The sequence below is a fragment of the Xenia sp. Carnegie-2017 genome, unplaced genomic scaffold (assembly GCF_021976095.1).
Source record: "Xenia sp. Carnegie-2017 unplaced genomic scaffold, XeniaSp_v1 HiC_scaffold_19, whole genome shotgun sequence".
Classification (NCBI taxonomy): Eukaryota; Metazoa; Cnidaria; class Anthozoa; order Malacalcyonacea; family Xeniidae; genus Xenia; species Xenia sp. Carnegie-2017.
In genome coordinates this window covers 11,459,308-11,482,470 of record NW_025813481.1, presented here as the reverse complement: position 1 = coordinate 11,482,470, position 23,163 = coordinate 11,459,308, and the positions used below count along the sequence as shown (strand labels likewise).

Genomic DNA, 23,163 nt, shown 5'->3' with positions numbered 1-23,163 from the left:
ATATGAATATTGCCCACCCCGATTACCAAACTTTCTACGCCCTTGTGATCAAACACATTATTGTTGCTCTATTCTACTTGCCCACGTAACTAAATTTCTTGTGATTTCATGTCTGGTCAAGTGATCAGATCAAAGTTGGTCTGGCTTTACATGAGCTTGCGATGAGCTACATAGCATTCCTTAAACAGGGTCTGGTTGCACGATGGCCGAATAGCCCTATCCACTGGATAGCGAATTGTTTTGAACGTTCACAAAATCTCTTATAAAAGAAAAATATACGATTTTAACTGTGCAATCACTGAAATAGATATTGTTTCGAAGATTACAAAATTTCTTTGTCGCACGAAAAACATAAACACCTTTTTTTACAACTTTGAAAATTGTTGCTATCCAATGAATAACGCTATCCAGGCTTCGTTCAACCGGCACCAGAATGTTAAATATCGACATTAACTCCCAAATGACAATCTTCTAAACCATAATATTTTAATTATTTTCACTTATTGCTATATGTATTTCGTTATATGTAAATGCTTTGTATTATTGTTACTTAAAATGAAGATTTTACCGCGTTAAAAGAACATTGATTTATTGATTTATACATTCAGTGATTTGTAAATAAATATTGTTTTTCATCTTTCCGATGCAAAACATGTTTTGTCATGCATGTTTTGGTCCTATATGTAATTTTGTGCTTATTTAAATTTTTTCTGATGAGTACTTGTTTCCGCAGTGATTAATCCACTCCCCAGGTTTTAGACCTGCATGATATGTAAATTTTAGAGGATTATCATCATTCTTTTCTTTAAAAATGTTTTACACTTTGCAGTTGGTAAACACATAAAATTTGCATTGAAATAGAGCATAATTACAGGATGGTCGTGGATCTTTCAAAGACGCTCGTTAATATAAACACAGTTAAAGAGCAAAGCCTCTAACATTTCGATGAGTAATTTCAATGAAAAAAAAATTTAATTCAGAAATATGTATTCATAAAGCAGACGCGAGTTTCCGATCTCAAAAGCAGGTGAGTTTTTTTCGTCTCACAACATAAACTCTATCAATGACCGCTGCCATCACAAGCACAAAGAAATGAATTTGCATGTGTGATAAAATCATTAGGATTAAGGTGAAAGATTTGAATCGACATTGGCCGTTATTTTACTAGAGACGCATAATGCATCTGGACAAATTTGGTCAATAAATTTTTTTCGTCTGGTTATGCGGCTTCAGTGTAAAGACGGGCACAAGACGCATTATACGTCTAGACGAATAATCAATGGTTATTCGTCTCTGTAGACGAAGAATCGAACAAAATTCGTCTAGACGTATAATGCGTATGTCTATATAAAGACGGCACTTGGACGAATAACTCAAAAAGGTGAGAGAGATTATTCGCCAAAAATCAATAAGTTTTTCGCAAAATTATCATATTGCTTGTAAAACACTTCGCTGGATAATTCGTCCGTTTTTATACTAGACGAATAATAAAGATGACGCATTATGCGTCTCGAGTATAAAAATGGCCATTAATTGTAAAAGAAGCATGAATTGGATTACAAGTGGAAGCGATGCTAAATATATAGCTCTGTCAGAAGAAGAAACAGTCAAGGCGACTTCAACATCTTATGGGACCAACTTTAGCATTGTACCAAAATTAAACTGTCACAATTCCAGCTCATTCTTAAGCGTGCCAACAATCCCCGATCAAATCCTACCATCAACAAGTAAACAATCTTTTACTTATAGGTGAACCTTATCAAAATGGCCATCACTTGCTCACCGCGTCGAATGCTGTCAAAATAAAGAAATTATTTAATTTATCATCGACAACTTTTCTTATTATGCTAGTTCGTCATTTTTGACTCTGACGATGACTACATCTAAGGTTGTCGAAACGTCAGTCAACAAAAACAAAACAGTCCTTCTCAGGACTATACCAACCTGGACGATCTACATTTACAAAATGTAACGATACTCCTGGGTTCAAACCACTTACTTTAATAAATTATATATAATTTAAAAGATCAAATCTGAATAGCAATGTGCTGAAAACCATAACACAAGCATTTGAGATCTTTACAATTAAACTAGGAAAGAAGGCGCATTAAAGCTCACGATCTTTAAAAAGCCATGAGTTTTAACATGCGGACGACATAACAAAAAATTTGCCTAATGGCTATTCAATAAGAATTGCATATCGTTCTCTATTGTCAAATGCAAATGGTAGTAATTGTGCCTTAACAAATGCACCGCGTGTATATATGACCATAGGAGATACTTCTTCTACTTTTCAAAATTTGTCGTTTCTTTAGATGTTTGCTGATTAGAGGCCTGCTCAAGGGAGCTCGGTCAGCCATGATTATGAACTGAGGCAATATCTTAGCAACATATTTATAAACATACACATGATATAAACTTCTACTAAATGTGTTGATGAGATGTGTTGAATGCGTAATGTAAATCGAAACATAAAACTATCGTCTAAGCGTCCACAGAACACTTGAAGCAAAATATTTAATGCCCAAGTCTTAACAGCTCTTTTTGTGAAAGTTCAAAAACCAGACAATAACTTACATCGTGATTCCATTAAAAATGTGATCTCATTAAAAACGTGATCTTTGTACTTTTTGCTAACCATTATAAACACGTGGCTCACTTCCTTGTCATTTACAGCTTCATTAGCAAGAAATTCTACCATAGAGCTACTTATTAGCTAGTTTTCACCATAACCTCACGAAGACTATCCACTGATTCACAATAACCTTAAAAAATCATCATCACAACCCATACACCTAATTCTTGGTTTCAAATGATGAAATGATAATACACATAAAATAGTGTTTTCACCTGACGTCAGGGCACCCATGTTGGTGAACCATTTGAAAAGAATTTTAAAGAATTTCGGCTTGGGACGGCCGTTACATTTATTGTTATGTTGATCATTAAACGTGTGAAAACGCTAAAGCTGAATGAGTCCTCATATTTAATGCTTTTAAGCAAGGATTTCTGTGCTTAATATAAGAACAACTAATTTCTAAAAATATGAAAAGGTTCGCGTTTTGGTGTTCATAAAGCCTAAAATCACACACTGGCCACGCTACCAATGTTTCTCCAGCAACATGATTTGCTTTATCATTGCTATTACGACGTTTCTAAAAGAATTGCTATAATTAAGCAGATACGATTTCCTGAATTGCAAATGAATGACTTTTCTTCCCCAATCACCTTATCAACCATTGTTAGCGTCATTTCAAGCATTCATATAAGTTTGCACATGTTTTGAAATCATCTTCATTTAAGATTTGAATCTACGATAAAGGGGGAGAAATATGTGTTCAGGAAACCGTGGAAACGCTATAAATAGGGAGACTCGATTTCAAAGTGAAATGTTCATAGAGACTCCGCCATATTTTGAAAGCATTGTTGGCGAGAGGTCTGAAAACAGGAGTGAAAGCTCAAGCGACATGCAAATGTCAGCATCCGTAAGCAAAACTTACATCGACATTATCGCGATAGCCATAAGGAGCTCGCCACGTCAAATGATGACTGAACAAGAAATCGTCAAGTTCATCGCCGATAATTTCCCTCACTGTGCCACTTTTTCATTGTATGATAAAGTTGTAAAATATTTGTCATATCACAACGGTTTTGAAAAGTTATGTCGGGATTCAAGCGATGGAGGCAACTACCACTACTGGGCAATGTCCAAAACAAGCAGCACAAAAAGCATCGGAGTGCCAGTTGATACAGAGCTCCAACAAAGGCAAGGGACTAATGTGAAACCGCCGCACAGCTACGTGACTCTAGCACAAATAGCGATCATGAGCTCACCGAATCAAAAGATGACAAGAGAACAAATCTACGAGTTCTTAATGCATAAATACCCTAATTTCATCCATTGCCCAATCAACTGGCGTGCCAGTGTACGACAGGCCTTAAAGCACGGCAGTTTTGTTGAACTACCTCTGGAAATAGAAGATGAAGATCAATACTATTCAGTGCATCCTAATTGTTGTAATGAAAGTGACGTAATGTTCGACAATCTTAACTTGTCCAGGCCACAGAGATGTAGCAAGCCAAGACAGGAGCTCGTGGGAAGTTATGCGTCCATCGCTCAAACCCCCTCAAACGTAATGCCTTCCACACCTCCGAACTCAGTTGTTCATCTAATCACAACAAAAACTATTTTCACCATGAGGAACAGCGTTGCCATTCCAATGTTCACTACAACACGACCTTTTTATCATTTATCTTATACATCAGAAGCCATGCCTCACCACACAATGTCGTGTTCAAACCGACCCACTGCCTTTAATCAAGGCCAGTGCAATTACTGATTTGCAAAGAACACAAGATTATCAGTCAACAAACACGAACCGATCTATTCAGCACAATGCTCGAAAGTCCATGAACGTCATTAAATCATAGCTATGAAGAGTACACATATAGACATTCGAAGCGAAATATGCTGAGATAAATTGGCAAATTGTGTTTAAAATTGTCATTCTTATGTGCTTGTAATATAAAAGATATTTCACTTTAAAATATAAATGTGGAATTCATGAAGCATTTTCTTTCATTCTCTATCTAATGGCACGAGATTTTACCATTTATCATTTTATTATAGTTTTTCCTAGTACATAAATTTTAAGTAATTTTATTAACTTATAGACAATACCAAAATGTTTTGCTGATCGGAAATTGTCGACTTATAAGTTCATTTCAGAAATTAATTCTCGACAATGATATGGAACGGATATTACGAGGTCTCGGCACCATGATTTATTAAAAATACCAAATCTGGACAATTCACCAGGGGCCGATTCCACGAAACCTGGCTAGCGTTCTCCATTGGATAGCAAATTTTTTAAACTTTTATAAAACCTTTCAAAAAGCAAAAAATATAAGAATGAAACTGAGCAATTATTGAAATAAAACATTGTTTCGAAGATTAAGAATTGTTTTGCCTTAAGTAAAATATAACACCTTTTTCAAAAGTTTAAAAATTTTTGTTATCCAATGGATAACGCTATCCAGGCTTCGTGAAACCGGCCCCAGGCAAATTAAGTTTTTCGAAAGTCTCACATGCTCCTACACAAAATTTTTTTACAAATGTAGTGCAAGTCAACCGCCATGATATACATTGAATCTTAGCTTTAGGCTCCAGTCGTCCTCACAAAATATTTAATAGTTTGCACGACAACAGTGATGGCGGCAATTGTTTTTTCTAGGGAGGGGGGAGGGTACAAATCGCCCAAAATGACACTTACAAAAATACATTTACGCATATTTCTAAATAGTACAAATGGCTTGAGTTTTAAATAGAATTAGAAGGTGGAGATGAGGTGAGGGATTGCCACGCCCTTTCAGAGTCACTGCATCAGAACTATTTACTTCAGTAAAAACCTGGTGAAAATTTTCAGCAAGTTGTGAAACATGTGCTGTAAAAACAAACACGACTAACTTTTCATTCAGCAGATAGCTCTAAGCTTATGATGACTTGTAGGTTTGTAAACAGTAGCTTTCACAGAGAACGCACAGTCTAAATTATGCACTAGCTTAAGTGTCATCCCCCGGCAAAACCCAAATGCCAAAAACGGTCACCGTAAGGAGCACACGACATTACAATTACTATTGCAGAAATATGTTCAGAAGATTTTCTTTGCGTAAAAATGATAATTTTCTCAAAGCAGTACGTTTGTATGCGTATGTATAGCTCAAAAGAGTTTTGATCAATGCTGGATCTGTCATGGATTCAAACACAAGGATATTCGTCACACTTTTATTTCGTTGACATAATCACATAAATTATTGTTACATATCTATTTTATTAAAATAACTCTATAAATATTTGTCGCGGGGAAGATTCATAATTACACAAAAAATATCAACTTATTCTAACTAGCAAAACGTAAAAAATTGCGAGGATGTCTTTGGAAAATCGAGGATTTTCTATGGGAATCGAATAGGAGAATTACGTATGATCGCTAAGACACAGTGCCATAGTCAGCTCAATAGTTGGGAGGGATATTTAACAATCATGTTCTGCCGATACGGGTTCTTTTGAAATAAATTCTTTTTCTACGGATTCTAACACACCACCCCACAAATTACTGAGACTAGCTACGGCACTCCTAAAACATCAATTTAAGCGTGAACGATATGCCATGTTTGTCAGCAGGCATTACCCCATCAATTCTTTTAAAATATGTATTGATTCCGGGGGGACAAATATCTCCTTTATCGAGGTGCTACCAGCTAAGTGACAATAAAAAACATCCGATGGTACACCCATGCTAGCTCTATAGCACGTGACCATGGCATAGCAGTGCTCCCTGCAAAATGGAGCACTAAATGGATAAGAATTCGGGTAGTACTGTAAAATACGTAACATCATCGCAGTTTGATCACTGGGTCGATAGCATTTACCTAATGAATTTTTCACACATATAATATTTTCCTAGTTTCACCTGCATACGATGGCCTTTTACTAGCTTGGTTCCAATGCAAAAGGATTGACCATTTTATGATTTTTTGACTCGTTTTGCGATTTTTCGACCATTTTCTTTGAGGCGTAAAAGTTAAAGATGGAAAGATTAACGTCTCTACTTTCGAGAAAGTCGCATTCAAAACTTACCTTGTATTTTAGTAATTCACTTTCTCTTTCCATCGACCTTTCCAGTTCGGTTTTCATCGTTTCAAAACGCTTAGTTAAAATCGATAGCTCACGTTTAATCACGTACATCTCTTCCTGTTCCTGAGCCCTCGTTACTTGATCCTACAGAATTCATAAAAATCACCGCACATGCAATGATTGCTTTTAAATGTAATAAACATTGGGCTTAGTTTCCGCTCAAAGTTCCTTTTAAAAACTGTAATCTGAGAAATGTTTTGTGTTCATTGATACATGGGTTCATTAGACATAAATGGGTGTTCGCAAACTTGGTCTCTATTTTATCTATCTTCATTATAAACGAACTGTTCTTAATAATAATTAAATACTTATATAAAGCTCTACTCAAGAATGTTTATCAAAAATGATGTGACGCAGAACCCAAGGTCAACTCATATCAGCTGTACTCTAATCATTACTTAGTGGTACAACGCTCAGAGTAGCAAATAAATTAAGAAAAATAAATCATAGTGGTTCGTTTTGAATTGAAAATACGTTGATAACGTTTTGTCATTTATTTTTTCTGATGATGGTCGGTCTTTGAATACTCAGTTCTTAACCACCTAGAACTAGTACACAAAAATGTCTGACCAAAAAATTGAAAAAGTAAACGTAGCAACAAAACTTTTTGAAAAAATAGACATCTTGGGGGAAAATATGATTTTGTACCTGCGTTTTGGTTTTGAATTTGGTATTTTGTAAACTAAATATACCTTGTTTTTTTTTTCTCAATTTGTTTTTTACTTCACAAAATAAATACAGAGTCAACGTGCTCTTTACCTTTATTAATTTGTCTGCCAAATTGGCACATTCCTGAAAAAAAAATCACTTTTAATTGTTTTGATAAAACTACTAACGATACCTTCTATAACTGGAAAAATATGCACCACACAAAAAATTCTCCCCTCGAGATAAATTGCAAACACATTCATAAAGAACTGCTCATAGTTTGTCTAGTAATGTTAGATAGTTATGATTACGTTCTACGCCAAAGATTGATTTACTTAACAGACAACATTTCTAACCGATGCAAAGCTGTAACTAAAGAAAGAGGAAAATCTAGTAGTTTATAAACATACTATTATTCTTTTATGCAACTTATATCCAAAGTTCGGCCCTTCATCTCAATGTTACCCTAATCTGGGTAATCATACATTTTTTGACAGTGAGCAGTTCTTTTTTACTACAATATATTAGTGCTAAATGAAGAAGTTACTGCCAGTCTCTGAAAGACCAATTGCGATACCCCTGTTTTGATACGATAATCTGGGTATTGTTCAAAATGTTGTTTCCAAATGACGATTATTACCAAGGAAAGTTGCTGACTATGCTACTTTATAATCGTACTTTGGTAAAACTGGGTATTTTTGAAGTCAAGAGACAATTCTTTCTTGATATTAAAGCATGAGTGACCTCATTCTTTGCATGGTAGCAAATAACCTTTAGTTTGATTATTACTGTGTATTAATTATCTGGAATTCATTAAGAATTTATCACAATATATCTTGGGGGTGGGGTGAAGTGGTGGAACTTTCGTTTTGTGAGGTGTTTATAATAATAAGGGTATGATAATTTGATCAGAACAATAATGGTTCATAACTTACATCTTCTAAACCATTAATACGATGAATCAATATACTCTTTTCTGTTTTCAGTCGACGTATTTCTTCGCTATCCTCGACCTCTTTAGATTTAGTTCGAGTGTAATCCTTTTCGAATCTTGAAGAATAATTGCGATTAAATAACTGATTCAATATTAACACGAAACGTACGTAAACACACAAATATGTGCCAAGCAATTGTGAAGTACAGATGGTAGAAATTGTATGAAGTGTACGCATAGTTAAATGAAAAATTTCACCACGGAGAACTTTGTTACCTACCACACGTGACAAATGCAGACAGGGTCTCTAAGACGTCAAATTGGTAAATTTTTATGACAAAATCACCTTTTCATTTTTCTCACGCTCATTTTCATTCTGTCTGCTTCTTCAACAACGACCTCAAAATTATCAGCGTACTTTTCAGGCATCGTCTTTTGAAAATGCTGCAAACAAAAACGAGAAAATGGTGTAGCTAAGTAATTAAAACAAGTATCTCCATGTTCATATATAAAATGCCAAAACCAACCATGAGCATTTCTTCCATGTCGCATTTCAACAACTCATTCACACTCAACGTGAGAAGGGCAAGTGACAGTCGGAATAAAATCTCTCGACCCTAAATACAATAGAAACGAAGATAAGAATTGATTTATGTTTTTTTTTCAAATGGAGGCCTATTTTTACATGGTATTGAATTGTCGAGGCATGAGTACCTCTACCATCTGTACTTCACAATTGCTTGGCACATATTTGTGTATGTACGTACGTTTCGTGTTAATATTGAATCAGTTATTTAATCGCAATTATTCTTCAAGATTCGAAAAGGATTACACAGGCATGAGTATGACAGTATCGCTGTTAGTATTGGGAATATCAAAACTAGTCAAGCACAGAAGTAAAAGAAAAATAAAACAGAAGAAGAGGGGAGGGGGGATAAATGAGGCAAAAAAAAAAACAAACTAGGCGATGAAGCTTTCTATGATAGTTCTGTTGTTATTGATAGTTTACAGTAGCCAAAAATGGTAGCCAAGAGTTAGCAATAGTTGTCATTGCGATTTCGAAAATAAAATAAAGTTCAATAAATTCTTGTGAATAATATCTGGATTTAACACCTTGCACTGTCACTCCAGACTAAAAGCCAGGATACACAGAAAATTTGAAATTTTGTTTGTATAAATGCGAAGCACACCTTAACACTTTTTTAGTGCTTGTTATTCAGTCATTTAGCGGAGTAATAATTTTTTTTGAATCTACAAATAACAAGCTTTCAACATATACTTTGTTGCTGTTACGATGAATTGTTTTGACTATAGAAATACTTGAAAACATAGACATGTTTTCGTGTGTACACGGATCATTAAGATAAAATCATAACAGGGAAATGAAAGTTGATACTTACATCAGATATGAACATGTCCATGATCCTGAAAGCGACATTAAGTGGAAACACAGACGAGAATAAGGTCAAGAACCATGAGCTGGCGTACATCGCCGTTTGGAAGCCCTATGGACAATGCAAAAATAAAGAAAATAAGAGGGTTCGTTCAATAAATTCGATTTGAGGAAAATAGAAAACACAAAAATAATTTAAGTTGAAATATGAAGATAGAAGAGACCTGCGCTTGCAAATGTCCGTGTAATTCAGGCAGCATTTCCTTAAAAAATACAAATACGCAAAATCGAAAGATCAAAAACGAAATACATGAATGTGGAATACGAGGGAATAACTCACGGTCGGAGGCGAATCTATGTACATAAAGTCAGAGTAAATTACAAAAGCTTCAATAAAGTTTAACATCAAATCTGTTTGTACTAATTTTAACCTTATATATTCATAGCCAATTGTCCCTTATAAAACATTTTGAAGAATCCAAGTATACGATAATTTACATTGACATTGTATATCAATGCACGTGCTTTCAACAGACCTGAACTAAGTTTTCTAACTGATAAATGCACAATCCAAGTTCAGACATGTTTGGTTTGTATAATTCTCTCATTCCGTAATCTTCCATCAGTTTGACGAAAACACAAAACGTCTCTTCTTCAGGCATCTGTCAAAGATATCAAACAAACCAATATTGAATCAAATCATAATTTTTTACATAAATGCAATACCCAGGCCATGTCGTTCGCGAGAGCACGAGACGATAAATTAGAGAATCGAGGTATCATCCCCTTTTTCTTGATTAAATTCACTTTTCCATTTCTTTTCTCCAGACATTAAAAACTTAGTACTATTAAATGTTTGATCGGTAAAAATGGAGAGCTCAATGAATATTTTGGTACATCCAAAAGCATTCCAGCGAGCATCTCATCATGTTTCGCCCGAATACGCACTGAGCAATATTCAAAGTAATTTATATTAGTATTTTTGCTTTGAAACAAACTATGGCACCCGATTGGTTAATGAACATACAAAATAGCGCCATGTCCAAAGAAGATTACTTATCGTAACGCATTTATCTCATAACGTGTCACACGAATTCTTTATTTGGGTTAATACGTGACAACAAGGGAAATGTGAAACAAAACATTAAAGGAAAACCAACTTGGTTTAATTACACGTTGTTTTTAATATAAAATGCAAAGAACGCGACATACATGTTAAATATGAGACGACATTCAATAACTTGCAACAAAAGACGAATTTGGAACCTTAGAATAAGATGGGAATTCTTGTTCAGACAGGCTGGGCTGGTTATAAGGGCAATTATTTTAAGCCTTTTCCTAGTTTTCTCAATAACACTAAAGAATTCTACAAATATGGACAAACTGATTAGATTTAATCAATCTCATTACGGAGACAAACTTTCTATTCATACTGAGTTCAAACACAGCACCTGCATATTGTGGTTTACCTCAACGTGACTTGTTTTCTTTTAATTTAAATATACGAAAGAATACACAAAATAAAGAGTAGAAATACGCGATAGATTGCCCTCAATTGATGTCCGGAGATAAAATATTTACGCCGATCTTCACATTCATTTGCTATGAAAACATATAATTAACGACACTTATGGAACACACCTTCATTAATAACATTCCAGCAATAAACATGCTTCCCTGGCAATAACCAACAGCTTTGTCGTAGATGGAATATGCCTGCCATAAAAGTTTACAAAACATGAAACGTCTTTTTCCAAAGTTCTTTCAATAATTTCCATTCAACATTGTCCATAAAATAACAACAATACAAAGCGTGCAACGATTGGTTTACAGCTGAGTTTGCATTAGCCGGTGCATAAAAACATTTGTTTTTAATTTATCTATTTCGCTTTTTCAATATTTATAAAAGAAATGAATAATGCTTTTCGTGTTTTCAGTGGCTTATGCTAAAACAGTACACATCTTCTATTTCTTAATTAGAAAATATTCCACGAAACAGATTTATGTACCTTGATGACATTAAAAAGCCCCTGTTGTCCATGACCATTTTCCTTCTGGAAGCGTGGATGTTCTGGAAATGTTCGTGCTATGTCTCGCTTAATCATTCTTTCGCAAGCGGAATGTTCCTGAAAAGTTATATTTATGAAGTTCAGTTTTATATATTCATTCAATATTTAGACATGTAGTTTAGACATGAGGTGGAGTTATTCGTTCATGTAAATATGAATCATCCCAATGCGTTTTGAAGCTTCTATGTAAAATAGTTCGTTAAAACATAAACAGCATAGTCAATGGCAAAACCAATTTGTTTATTTCGTACGTATTGCAATAATTTTTGTGCTCAGCAGTGGCAAAAACAAAAAAAAGGACAAAGTTTACATCATTGAACGCACAGATCTATGGGCAAGACACATAAGCACTCGTCTTGAATTACAAAATTTTGCACTTTGCAGTCCAGTTAATCATAAATATATTCATAGCTCTTTAATCGTTTGGCAAAGCAGTAATTAATGATTTTGGCAGGCGAGGTCGTGGCAATGTCGTTGTTTGTTTTAATGTTCGACATTAGAACCAATAAATGCAGTCGGTGCATCTTTTACACTACTGTCTTACAAATTAATAAATTATGTAAATAGAATATACATAATAGGCGACCGATGGATCTGCGTTAGCATGATAGCATGTCTAAAGAATCATTATCAAGCATTTTGAATAGGCATTTTTTATGCTAACAAACGCACATTAGAAAATTTTGATGGAGTAAAAATTGGCGAAAAATATATGGGGCGAAGCACGCTCGTGCCAACAAAAAAATGTTTTATTAACATTGCTATACATGTCTTTATACATAAGTATTTGTTTGCAGATGGATAATTTTTAATTGGTTATACATATTTTTCTAAAAAAGAGCTCTATTTTCATTAACACCTCATGTGCTATAAATGAAATGAGGAGGTGGTGGCAAAGGGTAAGTCTACTTAGAATTGAATGAAATGGTAAAAAATTGGGATCAAACCAGGATGCTTATTCCCTTTGTGTCACAAGCTGCCCACATCAGCCCACAATTTATTTTGATTATAAAAGAGTATGCTAGGCATATCCTCTAGTGTACATCCACAACAACTAGTCCTCACATGTAGTACATACTTATTATTTTTAATGGTAAAAAGCAACAACACTCATATAACCTTAAGATCAGCAGGATATGCAGACTGACATTGTTATATAATTTGCCTGATTTTATCAATTTGTGATAATTGATCAGAAATGTGATAATTTATTGTGCTGCATAAAACAAAATTGATTAAACAAATAAAACAATATTTTGTTCAGTCAAGTTTAGCACCAAAACTTGGCAACTTCCAAAAATCATCCATTGCAACTTAGCACTCTCTTGTTATTGTTTTAATCCAAAATTTCTTTATACCAAAGAATTTTATAATAATATATACTATAAAAATTTTTAAAAATCAATGAGAAATTGTTTCTTGATAAAATGTGGAAATGATGAACAAAGTAGCATCAATAAATATATGTCATCCTACATTGATTTCATTGAAACATTGAAACTAACAACCAGCCAAGGTTTTTCAATGAAATAACCACAATCTAAAGCAAATTTTTAGAACTGTACAGGTGTATAAACAAGACACATCTCATACATTTTATTGCAAATACTAAACAAAAACAGTTATGTAAAACATAAGGCAGATGCTAAGAGATAGAATAAATCACCCTCGCTTCTATCATCTACATTAGTTCAATTTTAAAATACACACCTCAATTAGTGAAGCATATTTTCCAATAAGTGCTGACTCCCATGCTCCAGTAAAATATTGCCACACAATGCACCTCATAGCTTCAGGTATACCCTTATGAGTCAGGTCACGTATAAACTTTGGCCTTCTCTTCATGTTGTCTTCCCAATCTCTAATGATCTCACTCCAAACTTTAAAGGAGGCATAGTCAAACCCATCAGGTGTATCAAAGCTCTCAGTATATCCCTCCATGGATGACAATTCTGAATCTGTAACTTCCGAAGACTCTGAGGGATTTTTAGAGTTGTTATTGTTGTTGTGTTGCGAAGGTGTGAGCTCCAACATTGCTCTTTTGTCATTTTCAAGGTTTCTGAAAAGTATGAAAAGGTTTAGATCAACAATGCTATGCTAGTGACATACGAGACCTCCCAAAATTGCATTAATAGAATAATATTTATAATTAGAATACTGTCTAGACAAACTTCTCTTCTAAAAAAACAATAAAAATTGTAAATTAAATGTATGTAGCCTTTTATTGAATGGTTGGCCTTAAATTAGAACTTACTTGTACTTGTTAAACCAAAACATAGTCACTTTACAAAATGGCTACGATTTGATTACGTGAAGATGCGTCTAATATTGTTCAGGAAAAGGTTTCACTTTCTCATTTACAGTTATCGCAGTTATTCCCATGTTAGGAGCTTCTCAAATCTTGTTTCGTCGGTTAAAACTTTGAGAGCTTATTAAAATATTCAATATTTGATATTACATCCATTGATGTTTATTGAAAACACGATCAGCTATCCACTGACATGGGTAAGCTATCTTCACTTATATAAGAAAACGGTTTTTCATTAAAGTATATATTACAATTGACAACTTTTTCCTCTTTTTTGCTCGCCTGTTATGTAACTGTCATATACGACCAATATACCTCCTTCCATACAGCCATTGCTGAAAACCTGCAAGCCAAGCAATTTTTAACAACTTAAAACAGCCTTCGCTGTCTCGAATACTGTCTGTCTTGCTGAAGGAATTCAGAGGAAACTTTTAACATGCTAAACAGAAATATCCATATGCGTTTGCAACCTGACACCGCTTGTGTACCAAATCTAATCACAGTTATTTCAACACGATCGACCAAAACAAAGATAAAATAACAACTTCTACTCACATGCCGCTCATGAAGAAACTGTCAACGGAAACTTTGAGAGCGATTTTTTTCCCCCGAATATAAACTATTTAACGTAAAAATGTCGATCACGAAAGTATTTTACGCTGTATCCAAGGACTTGAAAGAAGACGAAGCGACGTTTACTTTGAATTCTATTGGCAATACTGTTCCGGATATTTCCCAAGCCGCGCTGTTGTTCTCCTTCGCAATAAATATATAATGACTCTTTGTTTTAGTCTTAGACATTAATAATCCAACAGTCACCTCTTAACCTCTTTCACTTAAATTTCAAACGATAAAGTTTTTTTGTAACACCTTGGTATTAAACTTTATAGTTTTTCTTTCGAACAAATGAGAAATTGTGTTCAAAGTCGTCGAAGTTACTGAATTAGCCTGAATAAGGCAATGGGACATTTTAAGTCGGAAAATATTTGAGGGAAAAGATTTCAAAGACCGCTCGAGTCGTCTGGATTAATCATGTAAAGTTACCATTTCGCCAAGTGTCTCATTCAGTGCTACTTATTTTACTCTAAATTCGATATAGAACCTTTGATTACATCATCCACTAAAAATTACTCATTATTTTATTTAACCATGTTACATATTAAAGAACTTGTGATAAAACTTTACCTGTTTTGCTGTTCCAGTCGATGTAGCAACTCGTCAAAAGAGTCATTTTTTAAATTTGAGCAGTTCCCAGATTCTGAATATCTGCTAACAGTATCGCTTTCGCTTATTTCCATCTTTTCGGCAGTAATAGGGACAACTTCTTCAACAAATTAATTTTCCAATGTTTGACACCATTTAAATCCAACAAATAAACCACATCGAACGAACGATAAAGATTAGCGAACTTCCAGTGCTATCAGTCCATCTTTTGTAATTGATCTCCCATGTTCTACTTTCATTTAGACCTACATTGCGATAAGGTTGCTATGTTCTCGTGCTAAACGACAAGTGTATACACGAAAATCTCTTCTCGCCAAAACATTCGTGTGTATTTCCCGACTCCGGAAGTAAAATCATATTATTTTTAGGAGATAAAAACTCATGGAATGCGTATAAACGCCATCGATTGTTTAAATTATTGCAAGGAATGTTTCGTAAATTGCAACATCCACAGCGTATGTAAATTAAGGGTAAAATAGTTTATTCATGAGGGTGATTAATTATATTGTTCAACAAGTTTCGAGAAACTTAAAATATTTAGTTGTGGATTTGTTGTATTCTACCCAATCGCAGGTACAGTTTGTGGAACTATAATTTGATGATATTATTGATAGACGTTATAAGCATGTGCATGGTTTGTTGCCAAAAAAAGCCATGAATTGTCCGTCATACCATATATGGAAAATTATAAGTGACTTTTCTAATCAAGTAGAATCACTTTTTTTGAGCTCACCCAATAAAGTACTTTTTAAATTAGAGACGTCTTGAGAAAATATAAGTTCAAAAACTCTCAATCTTTCAAGGACAGTGATTTTAATCAAGGTCAAAATGGGTCAAAACCCCGCCAATCTTTTATTTGCGTATAGTTGAAAAGTTAGAATGTCAAGTGGAAACACGATAGCAATGGCGACGGAAAGCATGAAATTGAATATGAATACGACATTGACAGGTGGTTTTTAGAGGAGAAAAATAAAATGACAACGAATTACGCTCGAAAGATGGCCGTGCTAAGAGCACGAATATTTGGGGAACTTGCTCGTCCGACCACCCTAAGGTACTGACGATACTGACTCCACTGTCTCCATTACTGACTCCACTGTCTCTACCATTCATGGCAACCCATGGTTGTCCTTTCTTCAGTTGCTTGTTTTGCATGGCATGTTTTGTTGTGAATTATTCCTTGTCATATTATCACACTGAGACATCCTGTATCATAGCAAGTCCTATTATATTCCTTTGTGAAGAGAAATTGGTTAACCTACCCCTGATATTCAAACTAATCATTGTTATCTAAAATGATTTGTTTAGAGGACAAAAAGTGGTCGAATACTTCCGAAGCTGTCCGCGTGCAGACCAAGTAACCAATTACTATCCTCCTATGAAACAATTTCAGTCACTATTGTTTAAACTGAGACACCTTGGGTTATATCATGATGAGCATTTAGTAAGATTGTTTACATGGTTCTTGTAGATGATTAAAGAATCATTGGGTGCATGAAAAATATAGTAAAAGTACTATTTCTAATGCTATGTATGTATGTGTGTTTCTCAACCTTCAAATGACAAGTGATTTTGAAAACTTTGAGCCATTTTCTTTGCTATACACAATCTAACACTAAACCAACTTGATTTCCTTGGCATAAGCATGTACCCTGAGAAATTTAACCATTTGTTCAACAATAGGACTTCAAAGAGGAAATGCAGTTCAAAAGAAGAGAAAGGGGTAAAGGTGCCCCAACCAAAGGTTAGTTTTTCAATTTAAAAGAAGTGCCCTTACTTAGCTTCAATTGAACCGGTAAAAGTTTCAAATCTAGTTACATAGTGGAGTAATAACTGAATTTGTTGTTGCTAAAAGGACAAGGAAAACGTTCGAAGAAAAAGAAGTAACAAGTGATCCTTTATATCCCAGAAGACAAGAATGAAAATACTTTAGTATTTAGCTGTGTAAACTACACATGTAGAGTTGAGATGAGAAACACTTCATATTAATATGAAGTAAACAAATATTTTATTTTAAAGCAGTATAAGTTAATACAGTTGACAGGTAATGTTGATGATTACATGAAGCTTCTACAGCCAAATGCCAGTTTATTTACATCTATCATGTATAAAATAAGAGAGAGGCATAAAATGTTTAAAAAATGCATTATAACCGGAGAACAAGTCATGCAATCGGCCTTAAAATGAATATTTCAATAAAATGATGACCAATACGCTTGAACTTCTACTCTGTGCACCAATCTACACAATTTACAGGATTTTAACCAAATATCTTCTACACCTTCTCTTGCAAAAGATTATTAATAATGTGGTCACATCACCATGTACATAATAAAGGTAGGATGACATGCATTTAAATGCAATCAATTTAAGCAAAAAGTCGTAACATATGAAAAAACCTGTGTTTACTTAGTGTCCAAAGAGTGATAAAATTACTTTTTGGGCTTTGTAAAATGGGCGAAGAAACATCTCAAGCCTTTGCATGAAAACAATTTCCAAGTATCACTTTCGATCATAAGTCAAAAACAATGTACACTCTGCATGTGGGAATGAGTGACTAGACAATTGAAAAAGATGTAGATATATACATACAGTACAAGTCCAAAGTCTTTTCGTAAGTATAACTTTTCTAAGATCTGTCTCTCCTTGATTTGCTGCGACTGCTTTCTCTGTCCTGGCTTCCATCTCTTCTCCTATGGCTATCACGATGTCTTTCTCGGCTATGACTTCTCCTCTCTCTTCCATTCCTTTCTCTACTTTGTTTTGGCTCTCGACTTCTGCTTCTTCGACGTCTCTCCGTACTTCGACGACGAGGCGAACGTTCTCGACTTCGATGTCTTTTTCTATCGCGGCTGGAACTACGACTGCGTTCCGATCTTTTAGTCTCACCCTGAGTTTGGTCACTGTTCAAAGAGTGAGATATAAACATGCAGTGAACATTCGCAATCATACAAAACCTTATCAATAGTATACATGCGATTGCAGCTACTGTTTGAATCTGGGCTTAAAGTTCATAATTGTTATTAATAGATCCACAGGTTGTAATATTTCCAAAAATTGATGAAACTATCTTTGGTAATGGTTAATGTATAGGAAGGCAAACGCGAGACAATTGCATCTACTTTTCATTAATACTACAACCTGGAAGATCTATTGATAAAAATCATGAATAAGTAAACACACAATCTAAACTGTTTTTGGTTTGGTTTTGGAGAAATCAACACATTCTTTCCCAATAGTAAACCACACCATTTGTACCATATTGTATCTTAATGTACCTTTCTTTGTCCCTCATCATTTTTGAGTACCTTTCAGCTTCACCAAATCCTTCGTCAGCTTTGCGTTTTCTGTCATCGCAGAGGTTGCGCTCCTGTAACTTTCCATTGATCTCTTTCTGAATGGGGACAGGTATACGTGGAAACAGGGAGTCGTACCAGTCCAACTTGAGCAAGAAACTGCGCACCATTTGCCCGATGGTGATTGTACAACCTCCACCGGCTTTAGGATCTATTTCCTGAGCAGTCAAGAATGTTGTAATAAAGTGTCATCTTTCAGTTTTTTCATCATATATTATCTGCATTTACTTGGGTAAATAATTTCAACTACGTATGGTGTTTAGACAGATTTGAACATTAAGAATGAATGTATAGAAACTATATAAATATTATGCATACAGTGAATATACCTCTTCATCTTCTAAGAAAGGTTCATACCATTCCCAGAGATCAGCTGGTGGCTGTGAATACCTAGAAATAGTATAATCAGTCAATAAAAATAATAAATCATCATATATTTTTTCTAAAGACAAGGGCATGGGAAATCGAAAATAAAAGGTGTAAAATAACTAAGGTTGACATGGTAGTGCTTTAAATTTTATTTGCAATTTGACTTAAATGCTATAAACAAAATATGTTGAATCATATAAATATGAAACTCATAGTTTGACTATCTATTAGAAAATCAATGTTGGCACTTTACCTGTATGCACATACCTAATGTACATGAAGCCAAGACCTCTGATGTATGGTGAGTCATTGTGGTTGATCAAACCATTCAACTGCTTCCTCGTAAGGCGTAATGTGAACAATTTATATAGTAAACAGAAAGCGGAGGATATAATCCCACCAGCACCAACACCTCTTACCTTAAGTTTTATAAAAACGTATACATTAAATTTTGTAAAACAATTACATTCGTTAGAATAATTTACAATGTTGATTATGTAAAAGAAACAAGGCTGAATATCCATCAAGATAAAAACTGAATAAAACTTACACCACCACACATGCCAACTTGTCCAGAAGTCTTCCTGCTACCTCTTTCCCAAGGTTCCAAATGATCAACCTACACAAAAAAACATACATTTTTGAAGGAAAAAAAGTAAAAATACTGCCATGTGTAGGATTCAAACTAAAATAGGATTCATCATTGGCCAGGTGAGATCTAATGGTAATTACTAGCAAGGAGAAGAACTGTTTTGTTTTCGAATCTCATGATATTGATAAAGCTTGATCCTATTTACAAAATAAAGCACCCTGAACTTTGATTTAAATACTTCCAAAGAACTCATTTTAACATCATCAGGTTTACGGGCAATGATGTGGGAGGTCAGCTTCAAGAAGTTTGAAGGGATTGATAAAATAGCTTTTCTATAAAAAGATTGGTCTTTTCTACAATCGAAAAGCATGCCAGAACTTACAGAGGAAAGATTTTTGATATGAATATGTCATTACACTTCCAAAGCTGCAAGTTCCAAGCAAGAACAGAGGATATTAAGCAATATACAAACTTGCAGCTAGTTTCATTTTTCTCACAAATCTAAAGTTGCATTTTCACAAGAATTCTATTCTAATCGTGAATATAAGTAGAAAGTGCAAATTTACATGTCATTAATGAGAAAATTATGATTACTGGTACTCAACACAAAATCCACTTAAACAAGAAAACGACAAGTTAAAGAAAAATATTTAAAAAAACCTCTCATTATATTTGCTTACACTGTATGGTCAAATTTTACATTCAAGACTGGCACAACCAAAGTAATTAGCAGCTGAAGATTTAGTCACAAAATGCAAAACTTATTTAGATAAAAAAACTGCAAATTGGTCTTGAATTATCAACCAAATACCATCTACCCATCACAGCAGTAAACAAAACCTTTAGCTTTTACTTCATTCAAATCTTACTGTGCAAAACTCCATTTTTCCAAAGGTTCCCGCCGAAAACCAATAGACGGTTGAGAGGTGAAGTCTAAGACTCTACCATGTCCATGATGGACCACAAATTTTCGCTGCTCACCAAAAAATAGCACTCAAATTTGGTTCGTTTCATATCTCTGTAAACTGGTGATTGATATCTGGCTGAATAAGATCATCGGTTAGTTTTTCAAGGACAGAAACACGCCATTATTCCCTCACCTTGTAATATATTTCGTCCACAACAGCGTGGTAAGTCTTCAACTCGTACAAGTGGTTCTTGAAATAAGGGGAACCTTGAATGTTCGTTAAGATCATACTATTTAAATTCATCGTTCGCTCGTTTCCCCAAACTGGTAAATTGTTCGCCTTTTTCTTTCCTTCTCCTTCCATCAATACGCAATAAATCGGCAAGAAATGAAACAGAAATATAAACAACAATTTACAATGTAGGAATGAAGTAGAGAAGACTCATTTCAAAGCGTACAATACCAGCGCACAGACAAACGCATGCGCCTTTAGAGGTCGTGTGTCTACGGCTCCCGTGATCATACATTTCCCGGGAGTAAATAACCGATCAATTGACAAGATCTTGAAGGTATAAGGGGCCTACGAATAAGATTTTTCCATTAAGTATTTTTGTGCATAAAATCGCTTTTTCATACCTTTCCCATACCAATTTTTAATGTTTTCAATATTTCAGAGCATTTTTTAACTTTGGCCGTAAATAAAATACTTCAAAAACTTTATCAACTTCTTTGGTCAAACCATATAACAATGTCAATTTGGAAGCATTGACTTTGAAACAAGTATGGAATATGGATAAGTAATATTAGAAAATTAAGCTAAAAGTAAGCAAGATAAAAGAGTGCTCAATATGTTTTTGAATAAAGCAAAATAAAAATTTGACAAATAATATATAATTTTAATAAATTTCTACAAAAGATCAGCAATTGTGTAGAATTCACAATCAACCAGAAGATCATACAGCGTTCCAGCTTCTGATTTATTCTTCTCTTCCCATTGAGATATTACTTTTTCAAAAGGATTTTTAGACCTCTTCTTAATCAGAGCAATTTCATTTTGGTTCATGTTTATGTCTGCGTGTCTCGTCAGACGTTCCAAATCTTCTGTTTGCACTGTGTGAAAACGAAAATTATTTAGTAAGGCGTACTGAATAAATATTTTATACTCAATTAGCAAATAAAATACATTATGGAAAAGTCGTGCTCGCACTAAATAATTGCAAAATTATTTCTCCAAAGATTGCAATAATTTTGTAAATTTTCAAATAAAGCAATAAGTGGAGTGAAAAAACCGTCTGTGAATAATTGGGAAGTGATTTTGAAGCGCTGATTAGTAAGTGTGAGTCTGAATGAGATTTTGAAGTGACTATTACCGAATGACATTTAGGAGGTGTGAAGTATCTGATAAAAATGTGTATAATTTTGAATTGTACATCTATAAACACCCACCTCTCCCTCTACTCCCAATGAAGAATGTTAAAAAGTCCAGGGGGCAACGCTCATGCGTGACAATGCAATAAAAGTAATTCACAAACAAATAAAGGAGTTATACGTCTTAATTTAAATTTATTACGACGCAACAACACAAGTTACTCTTCTCAATGCTAAAAATTCATATTTAGACTAAGAATACGTATTCATACTTTTATAATAAGTTATCAGTGATGTCTTTGTAAACACCACATTTCATTTCATGAGTTTTTTCATCATCATTACATTTATAAGGACCTGTCAAAAAAATGCAAACCCAAGCAAATCTTTCAAAATTTGATAATACATTCATTTATTTAATTTACAGCAGACTCACTACCTAAACTGTCAACAGGAAATTTGTCTCTCATCCAACGGGCAACATCGTGATTTTTCGTTTGAAGTTCTCGAAACAGAAATCTTATTTTCTTTTCTTTTAATTTATCCATCAAATCAGCACTGTCACGTACGTAACATCTCTCGTCCATGATTATTGTAGCAATGTCGCACAGAACATCAACACCAACTTGGTTTACTTTTCGTATGAGCGGCTCCTTCAAATCTGCTGGAATGTCTTTCACAAAGTTTCGACCTTAATAAAGATAGAGATATATAAGCTATATCAGTTGGCCAACCGTGTTTTCGTTTCGCTCACAGGCATACATGGCCTAGGAAGTTACTCTCCCCAATCTTCTCCATGATAGTTGTTCCAATGCTGCAGAGAACATCAACACTGACTAGGTTTAATTGACATATTAACTGCTCGTTTATATATTCTGGTATGTCCCTCACAAATCGTAGAACTTAATAACGATGGAGATAAGACATATACATACATATAACCGTACATCCTGTTTCCCAAGTGCAGGAGTCACCATTTCACTATGGTGATAGCCGGAAGTGTTGCAAATTATGTTAAAGTTGTGTTGGGTTTCAATTGTACATTCGAATACGTTGGGGACGATAAGGAACAATATAGAAAAACATGGGTGGAACGGAAGTAGAAAGAGCGGAGAAAGGAAGTGAGAGGGGCGAGAGAAGCGAGAGAAGGGAGATACTTTGAGGAGTAAAAATAAAAAATTGTTTAAGAAACCAAAGTTGTGATTGTGATTATTCTTCGTGTTCTGAAGACATTGCGACGGAGGTCAATTTTCGGAATACATGGCACCTACCGACGAAGGATTGTTATTGTGATAATT

At 34.4% G+C, this 23,163-nt stretch overlaps 3 protein-coding genes and 1 long non-coding RNA gene across 10 annotated transcripts in view; 2 read left to right on the top strand and 2 right to left on the bottom strand.

Annotated features, from left to right (window-relative positions):
• Positions 1 to 562: 562 nt before the first annotated feature.
• On the bottom strand, positions 563 to 15,692 carry LOC124439636 (EVI5-like protein). Of its 4 annotated transcripts, XM_046989920.1 has the most exons (14): positions 15,235 to 15,692; positions 13,452 to 13,800; positions 11,682 to 11,798; positions 11,314 to 11,388; positions 10,209 to 10,334; positions 9,897 to 9,935; positions 9,680 to 9,784; positions 8,807 to 8,896; positions 8,626 to 8,723; positions 8,281 to 8,395; positions 7,457 to 7,489; positions 6,641 to 6,781; positions 6,474 to 6,568; positions 563 to 1,794 (listed from the first exon to the last, which is right to left on the bottom strand). In XM_046989920.1, the coding sequence occupies exons 1-13, from the start codon at positions 15,345 to 15,347 to the stop codon at positions 6,494 to 6,496; spliced, it is 1,476 nt and encodes a 491-aa protein (XP_046845876.1). In that variant the 5' UTR covers positions 15,348 to 15,692; the 3' UTR covers positions 563 to 1,794; positions 6,474 to 6,493. The 4 variants fall into 4 exon arrangements, with proteins under 4 accessions (XP_046845876.1, XP_046845875.1, XP_046845878.1 ...); XM_046989919.1 differs by lacking the exon at positions 563 to 1,794 and having other exon boundaries at positions 5,772 to 6,568; XM_046989922.1 differs by lacking the exons at positions 563 to 1,794; positions 15,235 to 15,692 and adding an exon at positions 14,605 to 14,803 and having other exon boundaries at positions 5,772 to 6,568.
• The window catches only part of LOC124439640, a 21,227-nt gene continuing 13,525 nt past the window's right edge, over positions 15,462 to 23,163 (top strand). Inside the window, exon 1 of the long non-coding RNA XR_006946398.1 lies at positions 15,462 to 15,472. This is a non-coding gene — a long non-coding RNA (uncharacterized LOC124439640). The remainder of the gene's footprint in view (positions 15,473 to 23,163) is intronic.
• Positions 16,141 to 17,486, top strand: LOC124439639 (28S ribosomal protein S33, mitochondrial-like). The gene is made up of 4 exons (XM_046989929.1): positions 16,141 to 16,327; positions 16,582 to 16,717; positions 16,957 to 17,017; positions 17,129 to 17,486. Exons 1-4 carry the CDS (start codon positions 16,248 to 16,250, stop codon positions 17,158 to 17,160), a joined length of 309 nt encoding a protein of 102 aa, XP_046845885.1. The 5' UTR covers positions 16,141 to 16,247; the 3' UTR covers positions 17,161 to 17,486.
• Positions 17,259 to 20,957, bottom strand: LOC124439637 (pre-mRNA-splicing factor 38B-like). 4 transcript variants are annotated; one of them, XM_046989926.1, is made up of 7 exons: positions 20,691 to 20,859; positions 20,460 to 20,633; positions 19,549 to 19,617; positions 19,266 to 19,417; positions 18,959 to 19,019; positions 18,552 to 18,787; positions 17,259 to 18,176 (listed from the first exon to the last, which is right to left on the bottom strand). In XM_046989926.1, the coding sequence occupies exons 2-7, from the start codon at positions 20,472 to 20,474 to the stop codon at positions 17,903 to 17,905; spliced, it is 807 nt and encodes a 268-aa protein (XP_046845882.1). In that variant the 5' UTR covers positions 20,475 to 20,633; positions 20,691 to 20,859; the 3' UTR covers positions 17,259 to 17,902. The 4 variants fall into 4 exon arrangements, with proteins under 4 accessions (XP_046845882.1, XP_046845883.1, XP_046845880.1 ...); XM_046989927.1 differs by having other exon boundaries at positions 20,460 to 20,629; positions 20,691 to 20,708; XM_046989924.1 differs by lacking the exon at positions 20,460 to 20,633 and having other exon boundaries at positions 20,691 to 20,957.

Coding starts and splice junctions, on each gene's coding strand:
- LOC124439636 (XM_046989920.1), bottom strand. CDS start 15,347: ATGGAAATAAGCGAAAGCGATACTGTTAGCAGATATTCAGAATCTGGG. Junction 8,396..8,625: donor AGCGTGAGAAAAATGAAAAG/GTGATTTTGTCA, acceptor TTATTCTTCAAG/ATTCGAAAAGGATTACACTC. Junction 7,490..8,280: donor GTATTAATGGTTTAGAAGAT/GTAAGTTATGAA, acceptor TTTTTTTTTCAG/GAATGTGCCAATTTGGCAGA.
- LOC124439639 (XM_046989929.1), top strand. CDS start 16,248: ATGACAACGAATTACGCTCGAAAGATGGCCGTGCTAAGAGCACGAATA. Junction 16,328..16,581: donor GCTCGTCCGACCACCCTAAG/GTACTGACGATA, acceptor TGATTTGTTTAG/AGGACAAAAAGTGGTCGAAT. Junction 17,018..17,128: donor TAAAGGTGCCCCAACCAAAG/GTTAGTTTTTCA, acceptor TGTTGCTAAAAG/GACAAGGAAAACGTTCGAAG.
- LOC124439637 (XM_046989924.1), bottom strand. CDS start 20,861: ATGGAAGGAGAAGGAAAGAAAAAGGCGAACAATTTACCAGTTTGGGGA. Junction 19,618..20,690: donor TGGACGAAATATATTACAAG/GTGAGGGAATAA, acceptor TTTTTTGTGTAG/GTTGATCATTTGGAACCTTG. Junction 18,177..18,551: donor ATGATGAGGGACAAAGAAAG/GTACATTAAGAT, acceptor CTCTTTGAACAG/TGACCAAACTCAGGGTGAGA.